The sequence below is a fragment of the Solea solea genome, chromosome 12 (assembly GCF_958295425.1).
Source record: "Solea solea chromosome 12, fSolSol10.1, whole genome shotgun sequence".
Classification (NCBI taxonomy): Eukaryota; Metazoa; Chordata; class Actinopteri; order Pleuronectiformes; family Soleidae; genus Solea; species Solea solea.
Window position 1 is genome coordinate 23295705 of NC_081145.1, and position 22135 is coordinate 23317839.

Genomic DNA, 22135 nt, shown 5'->3' on the forward strand with positions numbered 1-22135 from the left:
GTCATCGTCAGCTGACAACATTCGACAGAAATGGCGGTAAAGACCGATAGCTTATTAAGACATTTTACGCAAATAAAACTACAATTGCACAGGATTTGGAGGTTGTATTGGCAGAAAGTGAATACAATATTTGGTTTTCGTACCCTTGAAGCTTTTCCATTATGGAAAAGTGCCATTAGTAAATCAACAACAGCCACCAGTATGACCCAATGATGTCACTATCAGCTGTCAACAGTCAACACAATAGCAGAAAAGACAATTAGCTCATTTAGCTCGCTTGCCGAGGTGAAAGGGTACTTTAATAAACTACTAAAGTAAAAGTATTTATTTTGTGAAATTACAAGTGAAGGTCCAATGTGTAACATTTGGTAGGTTTATTGACAGAAATTGAATATTAAATACTCAGAATTATGTTTATTTTACAACTGCAAACCCAGAGGAATTACATTGTTTCTGGATGCTTAGACCACCGTAGTTCTGTGACACACTTGGGGTGACTGAATGAGTCCTCAGTTTGTCACAATCTGCAGTGTCACTGTTAGATATCAGCACTTCCATCCAAATCGGTCCTTTACTTTTTTTTGTTATTCTGCTCACAGTGTGCCAATGCGGCAAACGCATAACCTCACTGGTGGAGGTAATAAAATGGTATTGATTATCTGTCATGCTGTCGTGGCCTATTGGCAGAAATTGTTATTGGTATTAGCGGCACCCCTTTCACAACTAGTGTTGATTTGCCTGCTAATGTTGAGGGAAGACATAACTAAGCCTGTGCTTGAGATGTTATGGATATGTCAATTCATTAGTAGCAAAGTAGTTTTTTATTCTACTTTCTCTGTAAAACAGGTCATTTTCAAGAATTATACAGATGTTAGTGCATCACTGAGTGTAAAAACAAAACCAGAAACAAATACATTGATTCATACATGTTTATTATGAAAAACATCCAACACTTTGAATTGAATATCTCATGTTTTAGATCCCTCTGAGATGACAAGCACAACCTTAAAACAGAGGACAAGACAGACTGCGCACACACAGAGAAGAGAAACTGAAAGGGTGTGTACAAGCCATTAGATATCACAGAGCTCTTTGGATCTCTGACTATTAAACAAAAGTATAAATAACTTACACATATTAAAAGATAAACAGTTAAGTTAAAAAGAACAAGTAAGAAAAGAAAGAAAAGTGTTTGTTTATGTTTTGCCTTAATGCCTGCATTAAGAAAACTGGACGATTGGGAGTCAACTAAGTGTTTTACATCTAATCATCAAAATTATGAAATAATGATGGCTTGTGTGGTGGGGATAAAGTGGACATTGTAATCACTTTCTTAGGATAACCATATATATACTTGCTTATGTTGCTTAAAATGATGATGTGTTTGAAACTATTTATCTTCATGTTGGATTAAGTGTAGTAAAGTTCATAAGACCTGGGAACTATGGCACCTCTTCACAGTGTGAGGAAAGTTCAACACTGCTGCAACATTCATACTTCTTCTCAAAGAAAACCTCTATTGTCAGATGAACATGTTTCGGCTTGCCTTCTATGGGTCCTCCACAAGTCTGACGGAGACCACAAGCTGAAACGTGTTTATTATATTTATTTATTTACACTGTCAAAGACTATTTTGCATCTTCTGATTTAATGAGACCACCTATGGCTTGTAATATTAATGTTAAATTGGTGTTTCATCGCAGTGTGGCAGGTAAACAGCTGAGCCCATTGTCTAAATATAGGATCTTCACTCATAACTTACCAAAGCCATCCCCAAACCGTGCTACCTGCATCTTGCTTCTAACTGTAATTGTTCATATCCAATCCTCTGTCAGTCTCCACTTATCTTGACTTTGACACAGCCACAATTCTCCCACATGTTGTCATGCCTTCTTCTGACACATTACTTTAATATTTACAGTCAACAAAGCCACATCGCTCCTCATCTGCTGGACTTTTCAACTTAACAACACCAACCTGAGCCCAGATGACAAAAATCCACTTTCAAATCTCTGTGGAATAGATATACAATGAGATTTCTGTTGGGAAAGGTCATTTCCTGACCTTAAGATATCAAATTGTTGTTTCCAAATAACAAGATGAAAATTCTGTATTATTTCACAGAAAATGCCCAAAAAACCATGATTTGGTCTTCTTAATAGTTTATATAACTTTAATAGGGTTGCAGAAATCTGAATTTTTAAAAATTTGATTTAGCTTTAAAGTTCAATCAGTTCCCGTCAGGTCTTTTGTATTCTAACCTCTGATATAACCTCTACATAGATGGTCAACTTGTGGTCCTATCATCATGTGGTTTTTCAATCTTCACAAATGGTTACTTTAAGCAAAAACACCAAGAATTGTAAATAGTTACAAACACACGGAACAGTGTACAAAAAATTATTTTCGTTTATGTAAAGCCTAATCTTCTGAACACGTCATATCGACAAGTTTTTCTTGGTTACAGTAATGATCATAAAACCGTTGAATGCTGTCAAGGTAAAACACACTAGAAAACGAAACAAGCTTCTTCTTGCACAATATATATATATGTAAAAACATTTCTGTTGCCTAATAACAGGGCTTGAGTCAATCCACATTCAATGTATTTAACCCAGGAAGTGGATTTCCTTGAGAAGAATCTTAACAAAACAAAAACAATAAAAAAAAGAACATGAATAAAAAGGAAACGCATGAGAAAACTACAATTTACATAAGTCCTCAAAACCCCACAGAGGGAGGCATCTCGAGACACTTTTCAACTTGACATAACATAGGGCTACTGCTACTGATACTACTAGCTCATAACAAAAGCTGAAAGTGGACGAAAATGAGTACATACACAGAAATAGTAGTAATATAAAAAGTAAACATCATGACTTTCACACATGCAAAAAAAAAAGTTCAGATAAGAAAACATACCATTTCATTACACTAGTGCTGTAACAGGAGAGGGAATAATGTAGACTGCAGGCTTTTCCAGTCCTTCAGTGATGAGGAATCTGTGGGTGATTGATGGATCAATATAGGGAGTGTATAAATAAACTTAATATTTACTGGCATAGACTAGATCTGAGATTATTTAGCATTTTTATTGTTTATAGTGTAGATTTGAGCGTTTCAATAGTTTGCTATCTATCACTTCTGGTAGAAATCCATCTGCAAATGAGGAAAAATATACTCATTCTTTTTCTTATTTGACTTTTGAAAAATTTTCTGAGGCCGTGGAGAACGTCATTCTCCTTCACTTTCCTCAAAAATTCAAAATCACACCAGTTTGTAATTATGTGGTTTCATAGTACAGCAGTATCATGTTATAACAAATGTGAGATTTTGGGCAAATGTGCGCACAGACTGACTTACAGGAGGACACAGATGCCTTGAACGTGCTGCTGTTTGCAAGGACACACCTAAAGAGAGAGCTTTGAATCACCCACTTATTCCTGATCAAAGCTGTGCACAGAGTGCTCTGACGATAAATAGACTGCACAGGGAACAAACAGAGAACACAGTTCCAACTGTGTTTGGTTTAACATGCATGTCCAGAGAATCCCCACTGAGGAACAAGACTGATTGTATTTCATAGTGCAAAACCCCTTGGAAGACAAAGGACGTTTGATTGAACCCGCCCGCAAAACTCCTCCCTATAAAAAAACAAAAAAAACACAACCACCTCATCGTTTCAACATTTTTCTTCCAGAGCCAAAGAAAGTGGAGCTTGCAGCAGTTTTCTTTGTCGACCATCCTGCCTCGAGGTTGTTGAGACAAAACCTTCAGTTCTGTTGTTGTTGTTGTTGTGAGTTTCTCAGCATAATGACGGTTAGAGGAATAATTCAAATTATTGTACAACAAACACTTTGTAACCGTACCAACTTCTCTTTGGATGCTTTTCTCCGATTTGCCTTCGTTTAAAAAAAGAAAAAAAAATTTCAACATAAGCCTCTTCCTCTATAATCCCCTCTCCCCTTCCTTCCTCCCTCCTTCCCTCTTTCCAGCAAAGCGAACTTTGGTCTCAGAAAACAGCAGGTTTCAGGAAGTGAGCTGGGTACGGTGAGGGTTAACGAGGGCATCTTAACAAATCTGAGGTGTTGTGCAACGCAGAATTGTTTTTGTCAACACCTCAGGTTTGACGTGAATGCACGACATGTAATCCTCACCGATATGCCCCGATCATGACCCTGAGCCAAATAAAGCCTCTGTCTCCCCTCCGCCTCCTCCCGCTAATGACCCCTCTACCCCCATGAGATTCCTCTCTCTCTATTTTCAATATCTTGTATTAATAGAAAATATACCTTTGGTACTTGAAAGTCACCCCCCCCCACACACACACACCCTTAAAATAATTTTAGACCTGGACAAAAAATAACATCTTAAAATTGCCTGTGTGTGTCTGAAATGCTCGCCTGACTTGAGGACAACTTCATGTCTAGATGTGTCACATTTTACGACGACGACCGCTCACGTTCCTTCCTCTGTATTAAAATATATTCAGATACTTTTTGCCCAGGTCTGTTGTGGCCTTAACTCTTTGAATTCACTATCAATACAATCAATCAATCAGGACGTTTAATGTCTTCTACATTCAGATATTGAAAGGAAAGCTTTGGCGTGTGAAGGTTATCATGTCAAACCTGTTAGAAAACAATGAGGAACAATTGGTCTACAACTGCACTTTCTCTTGACTTTGCTTTTTCAATTGATTGTATTGAAAGTGAATGGACTGCCAGCCCTGGTTTCCTCCTCTTCCTCCTTCCACTACTTCCTCCTCCTCCTCATCATCATCACTATTGTCCTCCTCCTTCTCCTCCTCCTCCTCCTCCTCCTCCTCCTCGTCCTCCTCCTCAGCGCATCTTGTGCTCTACATCAGCGTTGGCCATGTTTGAGCCAGGGCTGGGGTCCTGCTGTCGTCTGGACTGGGGAGAGAGAGGGATGGAAGTATGAAAGAGGAGAGGCGATGAAGAGAGAGAGAAAGAGATGGGAGAAGGTGAGGGGGAGAAGATGAGAGGGAGGATGAGAAAGGTACGGGAGAGAAAAATACAATAAATTAAGTACCATTTTAAAAGAAGTGAGTGTAAAGTAACAGTCTTAACCTCAGTGACAGTGGGGTTCATTTAATTACACTTATCTGAGAGTGTTTAATCATTAGGAGACACATTGGAAAGCAAGATTACATTGCCTAATATTTCAACATGGCCTCAGAATACTGAAAACTATGATGATTGCAATTATTCAAAAATAATATAATGGGGGATTTTCTGTGAATCAGTAAAATAAAGGTAAAAAATTCTGTTAATGAATATCATTTTTCCTCCAAGAGTTTGTAAAGAAGTCAACTAGACTCCAAATTGTAAAAAACCCTAACCCTAACCCTAACCCCCAAATAAAAAAATAACAAACTCAGCTAGGGTCCTGAGATTACAAAAATTCCTCAAACTGTCACTAGAGGGAGCCGTAGAGCCTTTGACCATGTGCAACGGTTAATATACTTTTCTGATGCTGATATTTTTGTCAAGGTAGCTGGCAGACAGACAGGCAGACATACAAACTGGCAGACAAGCAGGCTGTCTGAGACACACACACACATAGAGAGAGAGAGGGATCATTAGGTCATCATTAGAAGCCACCAGCATGACAAGACTTTTAAATATATTTCATGACTGGATACAGTGAGTGTACGTGTGTTTGTGAGCTCCTGGCACGACCAGCCAGCTCCTGCTGTAGAAAAATACCTGTGGTTATGTGTTTACACATAAGTGATAGCGGGGGGGGGGGGAGTTTAGGAGGGGTTAGGGTGAGACGTTGGGGGGGTGAGAACGTGTGGGCAGAGGTGAAGCAGCGAGCAGAGCAGACAGAAATGTAGACAGAGATAGTAAAGGGGTTGCTTAGTTCAACTGGAATGTCGTTTGTGTCATCTCAATGACTCACCATAATAGCAACATACACACACACACACATGCACACGCACGTACAGTATGTCATACTACCATTTTGATTCCTCGCAGCCAGACTGACTCCACTTTACTGTCTGTCTCCTCTGAAAAGCTTCTCTTCTGTTGTTTAATCAAAACGTCTGCGAGCGAATATTCACATGCACGGTTCAAGGAGAGTGACTTGGTTTTGGATCAGAGAGGAGTCACAATGAACCCGGATCAGGTCAATCCATATATGAGTGTGTGTGTGCTTTTATTAACATTTTTTTAAGGTTACGGCTGTGTTTTAGAGTTAGGATTAAAATGATGTCCATATGAATGAAGGACAGATGTGGCGATGGCGTTACACAAGTGACTACTTTCACATTATAATATGGACACTATAAACATATCTGAGGATCATGATTGCCCAAATCTTTATTTTTAGAGATTAGAGATTAGATAGAGATTCCTCCTTATGTTTGGAGATTGTATATTCTTGTTTTGTAAAGTATAAAACACAATAATCACTTTGGTTCATATTAGGGTACGGTTAAGTTTTCCGATACAGTCTTTAGTTGTGATGCGTCACAAGAACAAGTGTGTGTGTGTCCTCGCTGTCTCTCTACATCAGGGGTTTCAAAAAAATGAATGAACTGTCAATCAGGAATTAAACCAGGTTTACAGCATTAAATAACGTATAATTAATAATGAATACAGAAGAGGTGGGGGGTTATGACAAAACAAAACTGCAGCCAGCCACCAGGGGGCAATCACTTTAAGGGGCTGTCATGTTGACCATCTTATAGTCCAATGTTGAATGTAATCAGCAGACTTCATGTGGTTATTCCCTGTTTTCTGTCCCAATTTATAAACTATATGAATAATTATTTTTGTTTCCTGGAAACATTTTAAGCTCTATCTTCACAAACCTACCAGAATTAAAGCTAATCCTTTGTAAAAGTGGGATTATTAACACCAATAAAATCATCTGCTTCATTTCCTCTTCACGGTTCAACCCTAATCATGTTTGACACTTAAGGAAGCCAGAAGATTCACGGCTAAAACTCGCATACGTTATGTTCTCACAAAAATAACCTGAGACGGACTGATGGACAAAATGAAATCCAACTTGCACAATAAATTCTGCAGTAATGTGACTGTAAACAGAGAGGAGTGGAGTGTGGTGGGAGTGGTTGTTGCTAATCATACACGCAGGAGAGAGAGCTTTCTGTATCGATCCACACACAGATGGAAGCTTGCAGGGCCACTATAGGCTTCTTCACCACAACTCAATACTGGAGACGTGTGTGTGTGTGTGTGTTAAACGGGCTAAGTAAACCTATCTTTGTGAGGACATTTCGACCTTGTGAGGACATTTTGGCTGGTCCACACAACTTTAACAGGCTTTTTGAGGATTAAGACCTGATTTTAGAGTTAGGGTTAGAATTGGGTTAGGGTTAAGATAAGGGTAAAGGTTAGGGTAAGGGGCTAGGGAATGCATTATGTCCATGAGGGTCCAGCGTGTTTGTGTTTGGATTTGCTGTATCTGCAATTTGTGCACATATGTAGTATGTGTCTGTGAGCTGTGCGTGTGTGTGTGTGTGTGTGTGTGTGTGTGTGTGTGTGTGTGTGTGTGAGAGAGAGAGAGAGAGAGAGAGAGAGAGAAAGAGAGAGAGAGAGAGAGAGTCAAAGCAGGGGGTCTGATGGCGATCAATACTAATGATATATTAATGCTTTCAGTGCCAGCTCATCATTCACCACCAAATCTCTTTCTGCTGAACATTTACAGTGTGTGTGTGTGTGTGTGTGTGTGTGTGTGTGTGTAGTGGAGTTAAAAAGGCACTTCTCCTCCTGATCTATTGCTTTTCCATCCATCATTGTGACAGCTGCCCTCTGACCTTCAATGACTGGAGTATCACTGCTTTTGGATGAAAAATGTTGTATCTGTCAAAAACGACAAGGCCTCGTGAATTGAGAGGGAAACATCTTCATGTACATAAAGTCCTCGCGTCAAATAAAAAGAAAAGGAAAAAGAAAGTGTTCTTCCTTCTGAGCTTCACGATAAAGTGCTATCATGTTTTAAGTAAACTAACTACGACTGCAGACAACCTTTAAAATATGGACTTATTTATTTCACATTCCACATCCATTTATTTCCGTGTCGTATGCTAATGAGGCTCAGGATTGGTTACAGGTGTGTGATGATTCCGTTCGACTACTTCTGCCTGGCAGAGAACAGCCAGTGTGTTGCACAGATGATTTCCTGTTAATGTTAATTTGGTGGAGTTTTGAATTAATAATGACCCTCTGTGTTCTTTTTGTCAAGGTGCAGATGTTTGGGGACGGGGGTTAAATACACAACACTGCCACTAGATGTCGCACTAGCATTGGCACCAACATCTCGGCGCAAATAAATGTTTTACCGGCTCCACTTTGTGTTTTCAGTAAAAGTGTTGAGTGTTTGTGAAGCTCAGAGATATTCTGAAGGTTTGAGTCTACATCCACCTGACCCTCATATAAAAAAAGATTTTAATTAACTCATTACAGTGGATTGGAGTTGGAGAGCTGCTTTTAAGGCTGCAATTAAATATTATTTTCATAATCAATTAATCTGTCGATTATTTTCTGGATTAATCGAGTAATCGTTTGGTCCATAAATCGTTTGGTCCATTCAGTTTGAACGATTTCTTTAATAAAACTTGTTTTAATTATTAAAATTACACTCAAGCTGGGCCACACGGTGGTGTAGTGGTTAGCACTCTCGCCTTGCAGCGAGAAGACCCGGGTTCGATCCCCGGTTGGAACAAGGGCCTTTCTGCATGGAGTTTGCATGTTCTCCCCGTGTGTGCGTGGGTTCTCTCCGGGTACTCCGGCCTCCTCCCACAGTCCAAAAACATGCAATGTGGGGATAGGTAAATTGGACACTCCAAATTGACCATAGGAGTGAGTGTGAGAGTGAATGGTTGTTTGTCTCTATCTGTGTGTGGCCCTGCGATGGACTGGCGAACTGTCCAGGGTGTACCCCGCCTATCGCCCGATGTAGCTGAGATTGGCACAGCACCCCCCGCGACCCTCTGGCAGAGGATAAAGCGGTAGATGATGACTGACTGACACTCAAGCTGATTAATCGATGATCAAAATAGTTGACAATTAATTTAGTAATGGATTAATAATCTACTAATAATCATTGCAGCCCTAGCTGCTTTGTCACATTTTGACCATAGGTCCAGTGTCACAAACTTGTGTCTAAATTGAAAATAAAAATACATAATCCATGTATGAATTTTCGTGTTTTTCATTAACCTAGAATGAGCCTTTTTATATAGATCAGCTTGTTGGACCACCATGTTTTTACAGTAGCCCACAATGGACAAACTAAACATGTACTGAGTTCTGAAGCTGACTGAAGGCGACATAGGTTCTTTACAACACACTTGAAAGTGAACAGTGAGGTGAAGGATATTCAGCTGCAACATCACCAGTAAATGCTGCTCGATTTGAACACAGAACGTTGACTGAAACCTGAGCCAGTCCCAGGTCAACCTGCAGCACTCGTGGGTTATGGGTCGATTGGATCAGGACACCATTACGCCACTGTATGTGTACAACACAATTGGTTTGAAAATTTTCCATTTAAGTCTTAACTATACTGAAATGTTGAATTCATCTCTGCATTTTCTTTTTGTTAGAAAGAAAATATAAATAATAAATAATTACAAATGTAATAAGTGAGTTTAGACTGTTAGACTGAGGCTACAAACTAAGATAGCAAAGATAACACAGATTTTGGTGACTTGAGTCGTCGACTGGTGTCTTTGAATTATGGCGAGATAAACCACATCGACAGCTAACAAAAAGACTGAGAGTCATCGAGGAGACAGAGAGAGAGAGAGAGAGAGAGAGAAATGTGGATGTGTGACCACAGAAATGCGGAGGCTGAATCTGTGCAGCTACTCAGAAAAAGCTTATCAGTCACACCCAAGCACATAGTTTCTATTTAATGTAAAAAGTGCTATGAAATCATTTTTAATTATCTGAAAGATATTTTCCGGGAAATGAACAACATGAAATAGCAATATTTTGTTCTTGTTAAGAAATCAAATATTAAATACAGACACTTTTAAACAGGAGTATTGTTTGATCTCGTTGAGGAATGTCTGCAATGAGTGAGGATACATCGTCAACTCAGGCCCAGTTAAGTTCTTTGATGTTAAATCTAATGCCAGTTTAAAAATGTGATAAAACGGTGTGGTTTCTGAAGAGATAGCGGTGCTACTTATATCGATTCAACAGGAGACACAAGGTTTTCTTGTGTTTCTCTGTGAGCCTCGGGGAAGAAACATGAGATCAGTCAGATGAAAGGCCATATTTAAAAAAATCCCTCCGTTTCCTTTCATCCAGCTTGCCTCCTTTTTGCCCCCCCTCCCCTCTCTTCTCCTCATGTGCTGAGTTCCTGCCTTTCTTCTTCTCTCTAATTTCTGCAGGACCATGTGCTGCAAAGCTGTGGTGGGTCTTGATGTGTGTGTGTGTGTGTTTGTGTGCGTGTGTGTGTGCGTCATCTTGCAACACCACGCAGGCATTACAGGAAGCAGGAGCAGATATTAAAGTCATTATATTCATAGGAAATGCATGCACATGCACACACACACACACACACACACACACACACACACACACACACACACACACACACACACACACACACACACACACACACACACACACATGTGAAAAGGAAAACTACACAGACAAAGAAAATAATGGACAGACAGAAGAGTAAACAAATATATGCACATGTGTAATCACACACAGTCACACGCACACGCACAGTGGTTTAGTGCATGACAGTGTGATAGATGGTGAGAAGTGTAGGACACAGACCCTGTTCTTTTCTGCTGGTTGTCTGTCTGTGTGTCATCAGTCCCAGATTTTAGAAACCACAGGGTCCTAAAAAATAAACAATTTGGGGTTCATTCGCAGGGCGTCACCTTAAAACGGATGCCACTGATCTCCCCAAAGCCTTGCTGGGAAAAGTGAGTTTGTCTCAAGTCATTTCATTCATTTTAGGACACTTTGTAAATTCCAAACCTACTACACAAATTTGGTCATTTGAAATCAATAATCTTATGTCACTGTGACAATGTTGCATCACTTAATTATTATTATTATTATTATTATTTTTTTCAGTTTAATTGAGGCACAAAGTGAGTCAATTACTTTCCCCTCGAGGCTTTCGGGACACCTGACAAAAATGAACCAGTCATTCAGTAGCTCATCAATAGTAGTAAATCAAATCAGATTAGGTTGTATTTTCAAACTGATCATGCACTAAACTGTAGAAATTCTACTCGAGTAAGAGATAATTGAAGCACACAGCCACACATATCACACCATCCTGAGCCTTAGCCAAGTGCTAAGCAAAGAAGAAGTGGATTTGACTCTGTGTCTTTCTACTCAAACACTCTTATCTCGACATATCAGCATACATTATGTTATATTTACCACTATGCTGCATGAAGACAAATGTAGCCACAGGTTATCAGTCAGTCAAAGCAAGAAAGCTGACACAGAGAAGGTTAATATCGGCTAAATTTGACATTTTCTCTTTTTAAGAGTACATTTTCTGACTCGATTTGCAAGCAAGCTACATTTGTGACGCTTTGTCCCTCGATAGTGTTTTGTAAATCACACAATAATGTGTTTCTAGAAGGTTAAGTCTCGTCTTGCAAAGCCAGCACACACATATATAGCATATACCTGTGGTTACAGGTTTAATGACTACACCCATAAGTCAAAACAATTATGGTCAGAGGTGCAACTGACATGAAATGACATTTATCCAATGTTCGACTCTTGCAGCAGAAACTTAAGTGTCACAAGTGTTTGTCTGGCTTTGCAAGTACAAGGAAGCAGATTTTGTCCCAGTCAAATCTCTTTGAGACGACGACAAGAAGTCGCGTTAGGACGGGGACGACTGCTGTGTCCCAGGCTTTCTCACCTCCAGATCCTCTCTGTGTGATCGGTCTCTGTCTTCAAAGTCTCTGTTTCTGCGTCGAGCCTCTTCAAACGCCGCCTGGGCCAGAGCGTCCTCATGCTGCACACACAGACACACAAACAGAGAGAGAGCGAGACGTACAGTGAATACAGCATGGGTCTCAGGTCAGGTGACCAGAAAAAAAGCAGTCAGGGTGGGTGATATTAACTCCATCATGATGCTTCATTAATAATATTGGTGACAATATTTCACAGAATTTCAAAATAAAGGTGCTTATTTTGAAATGGATCGATATACGATGCAAAATTAATCTGTAAATAAAAGACATAAGAATTGTGCACAAATTGTCCCAATCTTTTTCCTTGCATTATTTTTTCATATGATTTCTATCTATTAACAACTAATAATAGTATTTTGTTTGTCTTCTCCAGTGATTCTTTTCAGCTTTTAAACTTTAAAAACTGTGTCTGGCAATTAAACTACTGAGGACAATTTTTTTCTGTCAAATTTAAACTGCACTTTGAAATAACACAATAACCGAATTACAAAGACTGGGATTTTGCAGCACATCTGACCCATTGTTTTATTATTATTCTACCACAAAGGCCCTTGGGACAGAAACAGCTTCCCGGTTACAATTAAGTTTAAATAACGCACAACACAAACAAATATCACAGAATATGAAAACAACAGTCACGTGTACGTACACAGAGAAAAGAGAACCAACAACTTTGAACATCATTTCATATCTGCAAGTTCTCATGGTTGCAGCAGAATACAGTGCAGTCAATATTTTATGGATTGATGTCGTGTTGTAAGGCTCCCTCCCATTTCAAATCAATTACAAAGTGATTACTAAACTGAGCAATCAATGCAGTAATTAACCCCAACACCAAATCTAGCGGCAGCATTTAATCCCACACTAACCGAACACCAACAAACACATTATTTAGCTGAGACTTTTTTGTCTCCTGTTTTGTTACGCGCACATACAAATTCACCACACTGTGAGTGGATTAGTTACCTGAGCCCTTTCATCATCATACTCCAGGTATCCCATCCCATCCAGCCTGTGCAGGTCGAGCCAGCCTCTCCAGATCACACACACCCCATTCAATATCATAGGAGCTCGTAAATAGACCTGCAGAAAAAGAGAGAGAGAGAGAGAGAGGGGATAACAAAGAGAGGTAACTGTCAGCAATGTTAGTACAACACGGTATGATCATGTATGTGAATTAACCGTGCAGAAAGTTTAAACCCTTACTTCTACAAAATGCGTGTTTTTCATGTTCTTATGTGTTGTTGAGTCAAAGTTATGATTCATTTTATATCGTATGTTTAAAACAAACAAACGTGATAATTGTGGAGAAGTCACAAAATAGATGTTTTTCCTTTTCTTTTTGTTCATAAAAACGAGCCAAGCAAACTTTCAACTGTGAAGCATTTCCAAATTTCACAAATTCGGTCATCTTTCATCAGATTGCCAATAGGTTATGCAGAAAAAAAGGATACAAGACACTCTATATTGCACATTCTTATAGCCTCTGTACATACGTTTTAACATAGTAATGGAAAAAGCAGCCTAAGGGTTCATCTTAATGTACTCTCACTCCAGCTGGAGATTTGAGGTCAACAAACCAAGATTTAGGCTCAAACACAGAGACAATTTGGTATTTTCATTGTCAGAATCTAACCTTAATAACAGCATGTGAGAACTGACCCAAGAACAAAGACTGTATATTAAAAATGGAAGTCAAAAAGTGAAGCCCAGGATAGGAGGAGCAGACAGCCACCAGGGGGCAGATCCACTGAATGGAAGTCGATAGAAAATGAGCTTCCTTCTCATTTGATTCATAACATTTAAGAACATTTGAAGAAGTTAGTTAGTTAGTTAACACGTTAATAATGGTCTCAGATGCTAGTTTCAGGTCTTCATCAATAGAATATGATGTCATCTTTGTAAATGATGATCCAATTTAGAGGACAATGCACATAAGAGTGAAACTAGTGTAAGTTGTCACCTGGTATCGTCCAACAGGTGCAGGTGATTTCTGTGAATCGCTTATCACAAATCTTAAGGGTTCAGTCAGAGGTTCTTCTTACTGGGTTGTAAGACTATTAAGCAAACATACTGTGTTTATATTTGTATTGTATACTTTCTGAAAACCGAGGTTGTTTTTTTAAACGAGCTATAAATATAAAATATAACTACACTTTTTTTCTTGGAATATCTCAGATGAATTTTCTGCTCCTCGTGACTCTGGTAAAAATCCTCGTACTTTTAACCTGAAGCAGGAGCAGCAACTCAGTGTGACTGCGGGTTTCATACAAAATTACAGCCCTGAGCATCAGAAGCTGTCAGCTCTTTCACAAGAATAATATAACGCTCTGTGTTTGAGAGAAGTTGGCCTCTCCTCCCTCCTCTCCCTGTTACTACCGTGAACAAGAAAAACCACCAAATACGTCAAAACCTTGTGCATGGCGACTGAGTGCCGGACCAGTCAGACACACACACACACACACACACACACACACACACACACGCGCGCACACACACAGCCAAACTAAACTGATCAGAAGTGAATATCATGTGTATCATTTTTTGGGTGCATCATTCGCACGCTGGCAGCAAACATACAACCTTTCTTCTCCCTCGGTCAGTGCTTGTGTTTTCACTGAAGTATGAAAATAACACAAAGGGTTCATCAACAACAGTCGTCTGCCCACGTGTGTCTGGTTTGACCTTGTGTCCGCGAACGAGCGAAAACAGGAGGAGAAATAACAGAGATAAAAGCCGGATGAGAAAGTGCTCACTTATATTCTATTAACAGCTTTCTCTTCCTCGCACACACACACACACACACACACACACACAGGCGAGGGTCAGGATTACTTTGACTCTCTCTTATGTTACATTGCTGTGGCCCTGTGCCAGGGGGAGCTGCAGAGTAACCCTCAAATATGTGAGTGTGTGCATGTCTGTGTGTATTTCCATGAGGTGAGAGAATGTGTAGGGACCACAGAGCGGCTCCTCTGTTTAGATTAAGCTGCGGGAGGTAAATGCATGCGGGCCAAACGCAGACTTAAGTCAACGTTTGTTTCTAAACTAGCAGAGAGAGTTCTCAAATATGACTTGATTTTGAAATAAACCGTGGGAGACCAGACACAACGGACTCTGTAACCCATTTTCAATGTTTTAATCCTGAGAAAGTCAAGACGCAGGACCACACACTTGGCGTTTAATTAATCTCAGAGGGGAGATTCCAGGGATTTGGGATCTCGCTCGTCTGATTGACCACTACGCACTTAAAGTAAAGTACTGGCTTCATAAGTTATGGACACTGTGGTTTGTCTGTAGGAACCCTCTCCTCACTAGCGCTGAAGTGAAATGTCGTTTTTGAGCCTTACAGCGGTTTCAAAAATAGTGATTTGTCGTTTTAGTTTTTTCAGTCGAAATCACAAGAAAACAAACGTTCTCAAAAATCCTCCGATTGATGTGATTGTGATACCATCACAAAACAAACATGAACTCCTTATAATCCGAAAATAGAATTGGAATGTCTGTTACTCCCGGGTTGATTAAACTTCTGTAATCAATACTCCAACATCAATAACACGTTGTGATTGTTAGATTGTTGAGTACACTCAAACTCACACAGTTGAATAATCACCTGACTGTATTTAACTTTAAGTTGTAAAATGTGACTAGATATGCATATTATTTTGTGAGTATCTATAGCTAGAGAACATTATGGAGCATTTAGGAGCCAAAGACAAACTTAAATTGTACATAGTCTGTATTTATATTGCGCTATTCTAATCTTGATGACCACTCAAAGCTGCTTTACACTACAGTGAGAGCCATTCACCCATTCACACCCATTTTCATGCAGCACATCTATGTTTCATACCCATTCAGACGCTGCTGGCACAGGCGTCAGGCGCAACATGGGGTTAAGTGTATTGCCCAAGGACAAATCGGCAGGTAGACTAGAGGAGTTCGGAATCAAACCCACAACCTTCGAGTTGAAAGACGACTTGCTGTACCACTGAGCTACATATTTGCCAAAAACGGACTCAAATGAAAACAAAAATAAGCCCAGATGTGCCGTTTGAATCTGAATGATCAACACATTTAACCACACCACTTTTACTAAGGTGATAAATCGAAGGTCAGTCGTGTTTCTGCTCATTGCTTCATTCTTTCATTAATTCATTCATTCATTCACGATAAACAAAACAAACAAACAGCAAATCTAATGTTCTATGTTCCTTCTCTTTCTCTTGTAGTTCTCGTGGGACAGTGGGAGGCTGTGTGTGTTTTTCCCAGGGTAGAAACTTTTCGGTGGTATTTATATCCAAGTAAACAAGTATTGAGGAGTAAATTAACAGAATTTAAACACTTTGATTCCAAAACATACACAGATGACTGGCTGTTTTGTTTTTTTTCTCCCTGTGTGACAGTGGGCCATCGCCACGTTCTTGCATTTTTACTCAGGCTATTTTTGGACAGCCTCTCTCTCAGGGACCTCTTTTACCACAGCTACCCACACTGCACCGGGGTTGTAGGGGAGACCGCACCCCGAGAGACTGTGGCTTTTTGTGTTTGTTCGCATGAATGTTTTACTGTGTGAGTGAATGAATGAGTGTGTGTGTGTGTGTACTTGTATTTGTTACATCTTTAGGACCTTAAACACTGACCTTGTCAGGACCAGACCAAAACCTGGTCCTAATGAGGCAGAATCAAATGTCTGCAGGAAGTGGCTGAATTTTTAAATTGCAGTTGGGTTAAGGTCGGGGTTAGTCATTAACTAGTTGTGGATAGGGTTAAGGATAAAGCTTTGTCTTGACTGTCAGGCAGTGGTGTTCTGTGAAGAATAAGAATTTCTTTCTCAATGTGTGTGTGAGTGAGAGAGGGAGAGAGAGAGAGAGAGAGGGAGAGAGAGAGAGAGAGAGAGAGAGCGGGAGAGAGAGAGAGCGGGAGAGAGAGAGCCCCCTGTTAAATGGATGTGGGGGTTGACATGGTTCTCTCTCAGAGGAAGTCTGTGGTCGGGACATTTCTACATATTTTCCCCTCTCTCTCTCTCTCTCTCTCGCTCTCTCTCTCTCTCACACACACACACACACATTGAGAAAGAAAAACATACATTGTGAAATGCAGTGGAAATTTCACCTCACTTTAAAAATTGACTGCAGACTTAGATAAGTGATGTATTTTTTCTAACGTTTACATTAAACGTCTGTGCTGCTGAGTAGAAACGTTTCCGTCCTGTTACCCTGGACCATCTTTTTCTTCTGTAACCAATCCAATCTTGATGTGATGTACATCAGAGGTAAATAGAGTAAATAAAATATAGAAAAATACAACTTAAATGACCTAAAAAGCCAAAGACAGAACAAACAATATAACAAATAAACTAGTCGAACAATAAAAACAATAAAAACAGGTAAAATCAACATCTCATATGGCTAAAAGCCATAATAATATAACTTGAGATTCTGTGACGAACATAATAAGAGCAAAACATCCTGGTCTGAATGTGTTTGTTTAGGCTAAAGTACCTGAAAAAATGCCAAACAATTTTTACAATTAAAAAGGTTGACTTTTGGCAGGATTTTATTTTACCATTTTAAGTTTGCATTGTTGTGAAAGTTGAGCATCACTATTTTTCTGCTCTCCACATCTTCAAACTATCACATTTTATTGATATACTGTCGTCTTTCCTCTCGTGCAATACGATAAATAATACGCCAGTGCAAATATCCACATTCAATACATAGACTTTATGCACTTTGTTCTCTGTGTTGTGAATAAACACGTTAATGTTTTGTTTTCTTCAGTGAGACAGATATCGTCATGTATCGCTACACAATCCTATAATACAATACTATACAATTATCGCAGAATCGTTGTATCGTGATATTATTATCGTGGACCATGTGATTCCCAGCCCTATACACAAGCTTATAAAAGCTTTACTTTTGATCTAAACACAAACGTGAGAGAGAGGGAGAGAGAGTGAGAGAGAGTGAGAGGGAGGCATGGTGTGTGTTGGCAGACGGTTTGTGACGCAGATGTTGAAGGATGGTTTGGCACAGGGACTCTCATTCAGCTGGGTGCCAACCATCTAGTCAGCATGACTGCCCACTGCTGCATGCACACACACACACACACACACACACACACATGCTCACGCAGCTATCCTTTTAAGGACTCTCATTGACATCCATTCATTTGAACAGCCTAAACGAAGCATTATCCTCAACATTGACCATCACCAGTTAATCCCAATCCCTAACTTTAACTAAACCACAATTCAAAAATCTTAGCCCTAAACTTAACTAGTTCTTTAGAAATGAGGTTCTGCCTCATTAGGACCAGGTGTTGATCGCCTCGAGGACTACTTGGTACTGACACAGTCAAAAAGGTCCTAAAGAGGCAACAAATACAAATACACACACACACACACATGAACCAGTGCCTACGAGGTGTATCATCACAATGGGTCTCTGTGTTTTCAGCCTCGTGAAGTGTGGCAGTCTGACTCTGCTCACACACAAAGACACACACACACACACAGTCTGCCAGTCATTGGTGCATCATTCTTATAGATAATTACATGATTACTACTGTAAATCACTCGATGCACACGGCTTTGATGGCACGCATGCACACACACACACACACACACACACACACACACACACACACACATTTAGTCTTTGCTGTTTATTTGAATGTGTGTTCTATTCACACAGTGAATATCTATGCATGCATCTGAGTCAGAAGCCAGTCATAGACAACTCATACTCCTCTTACTTTCTTTCTTTCTTTCCTTCCTTCCTTCCTTCCTTCCTTCCTTCCTTCCTCCCTTCCTTCCTTATATAACATCACTATGACATTGTCGAGAGGTCACAGTGGCTTGTGAACACATTGTGCTCACTGACTAAGATAATTGGTGTATTTCTGTGGATGCTGATAAACAGGAATGAATGGACTCATCGACATGAATGTGTTCATTTGTCCAGTTAAATTAAACTAGATTAATATTTACAGTTACAATACAACTCAAAACAGGGAGAATATGGAGAAAAGTTATATTTTGAACAAAAGAGGTGCACAGAAGGGAAGAGCAACTGAAGGAGTGTAGAGGTGTAATCAGTGTGTGTGTGTGTGTGTGTGTGTGTGTGTGTGTGTCAGGTGTGCCAGCAGCAGGTGGAGATAAAGCATGTTACTGGCCGTCTGTTCCTAATCCCAGAGTGAATACAGCCTAACGTCCTAACGGCCTATTGTCTGACACACAAGTGCACACACACACACAGACGCTCACACACAAACAACACATACACCACCTGCTTATAGAAATGCGAGTATAATAGCACGGCACTCTCACTTCTTCTACTTTGTTCCTACCCTATAATTACAAAGGCACACACACACACACGCACACACAGCCAGATCATCCTGGCTGATGTCAAGTGTGTTTGTGTGAAGATAATGAGGGAGACGTGGGACGATAATCACCTGCAAACATCACAAGCTCACTTTGAATCCACAACTTAAAGGGACAGTTTGGGATTTTTTCAGGAGGCACCTGGTCAGTGTATTACACGCAGGTGCCGGCATGAGTTCCCGCTGTAAACCTGAATACTGGCACCACATTCCTTAACTGCAAAGGAAACATTTACCTGTGGATGAAACTCAGGAAACAAACAACTTTAAAGCTGCAGTGTGCAACTTCTGAGGAATTCTGAGTAATTACCAACACACAGCTCTCTACATGACGTACACTAGGTGATCTCACGCCGTCCACACCCTTCCACGACTGTAGTAAGACTGCTGAATGTACAGGTTTATTTTAAAGCTGCGTCATCACTTTTCATGGCCGCTTCTTGACATTTTCATCGCTTTGAGTGTTTTTTTTTCAATAATTAAAACATGTTTTCTGTTTTTTCGGCTTCTTAAATGTGAATATTTTCAGGTTTCTTTGCTCCATAAAAGAAATAAATCATTAATTGAGAACATTATCATTTCCAGGTTTGTTAAACTCATTCATGGATTATGAAAATAATCATTGGTTAGACAATCAGTACATTTGCATAACTTACACACGACAGCTTTAACAAACTGCCGACCTGAATATGACCTAACGACTACACATCAAACAGACACACTTTCAAAGTCCTGAACTATCCCTTTAATGCATGCGTGTCATTTTAAAGAGCCCTAAGTTTGAGTCTATTCAGGCCTCTGTGAACAAAGTCAGCTGAAGGGAAAACTTTGTTCCTTTTCTGTCATTAATTCGTGTTTAGAATAGAAACTGAAAACCGTTGTTGGTTCATGTGTTTTCCTTTTGCAAAATAATTGTTCACTGGTTCACTGGTAAGTTTGTGTTTCCATTGTGAGTTCAGTCAATGGCTTCTGAGCAGCCATTAGCTCCAGCTAGACACACACAATGGGAATTATTGCTCCATGCAAACTTTCTGTGTGCACAGGAGCCAACAACCACACTGGGGCCGATGCCAACATGGAAATATCATGCAAATACACACTGCAGAGGCTGCAAATAGAGTTACACAAGCAGAAAGACAGACAGACAGACAGGAAAAGAGACTAAACATTCAATTTCAGCTCCTGAAATCTATAAACTCTGCTTATGTTTAACATTGTCATTGTAAGAAAAAAACAAATGAATGATGCACTTATGGCAGGAACATAAACCACTGTAATTTGGTCGTTAACACTATCATTGAATTATCCCAAGAAATAACAGTTTTAGAGCCTTATTCATCCTTTACGGTTTACAGAGTCGACATATTTACTGATGGTTCGATACAGAAGGTTAATCGGTGCATTTACACGGTGAATTACTGAACTACACTGTAATTGAATTAAGTGGTTTTTTTTTACAGGCAAGAAAATCACACCCTCCCTGTGCCGTGTTTTGTCAGGTCATGGTTATTAAAGCAAAATTTGACTGACGATAGAAGACGATACTACTGAGGATAGAAACGTGATATGGTGCTTTTTGAAACACACACACACTCAAAGAGACTCTGTCCAGGTGAAGTGCGTTAATGTTCTGTTCAGTTACTGGAAGAGAGGGAGTAAAAGTAGTGGAATGGAGATGACACACACATGCAGGATTTCACACCAAACTGACAATTTTACGCCCGCACACACTAACACACACACACTAACACACACACACGCCATGCCAACAATTAACACTGGGTAATACAAATAGATCATACAAACCAAACAGAGGAACCAGCTGTGTGTGTGTGTGTGCGTGCTGCAGTGCATTATGGGAGTGGGTGTGGTCATTGGGCCTGGAGCAGTAAATATGATACTGTGTGGGAGGAGAAGGTCCGTGTGTGTGTGAGGGTAAAGGTTTAGTGGGGCATCAACATCTATTAACAGATTAACAGAAAAATCCCTCAACTGTTTACTTACACTGATATGAAATTAGAGAAAACTTCAATGAAATGTACAACAAATGTAAATGTATGCACACACACACACACACACACACACACACAGGGATGCAGGGCAGCAGTAGCAGAGGGAACCAATTAGTGGCCTGGCTTTGATGATGTCACTGACAAATCATGCACTGATGGCACAGCTTCCGTTCAGAGGGAAACATAACACCACACACACACACACACACATACAGAGACACACACACACTTAAGGTTGGAAAGAATTTGACAAAGGAGACTCCAGGCTTTTGTCTGTAAGCTGATGAGAAGACGGCAATGAGCAATAAGAGGTGTGAAATAAGGAAAAAAACACCATCACCCCCAGTTCCCAAAGCAAATGTGTGCATATTATAACATTTACTGCAATTTCAGTGACATCTAATATTATTTTGAATGAAGAAATCTCTTAGAGAAGTGAATCACAACTTCATTTTATGCACATTATTCAAAATATATACACATGAATCATAAAAAAAGTCAGGAAAAGACCCACAATGTGTAGGTTTTTGTTTGAGAGAGGAAAAAAGATCACTGGCATCTTCAAAAATGCATAACTTTCATGTACATACACTGATGAAATCCACAGCTGAGCATCAATTTGAAGGTGGTACCAGTCGTGTTGACTTGGTGCCATGTTTAATCACTGACTGGATGCGGTGCTTTCCAGTGACTGGACTGGTGCGACAGCTGTGGGTGGATCTGAACACTCACCACATCATAATCTGCTCCAGTCTGTAAACCA

General features: G+C 39.9%; 1 protein-coding gene across 3 annotated transcripts in view; it reads right to left on the reverse strand.

Moving 5' to 3' along the window:
* Positions 1-915: 915 nt before the first annotated feature.
* Positions 916-22135, reverse strand: part of cbfb (core-binding factor subunit beta) — a 36057-nt gene continuing 14837 nt past the window's right edge. The window contains exons 4-7 of one of the 3 annotated variants that reach the window (XM_058645617.1): positions 12932-13048; positions 11911-12006; positions 10794-10859; positions 916-4913 (exon numbers count right to left, since the gene is read on the reverse strand). In XM_058645617.1, coding sequence (XP_058501600.1) covers positions 10830-10859; positions 11911-12006; positions 12932-13048 — 243 coding nt within the window. In that variant the 3' untranslated portion in view covers positions 916-4913; positions 10794-10829. The remainder of the gene's footprint in view (positions 4914-10793; positions 10860-11910; positions 12007-12931; positions 13049-22135) is intronic. The other 2 variants (XM_058645618.1, XM_058645616.1) reach the window with 2 other exon arrangements.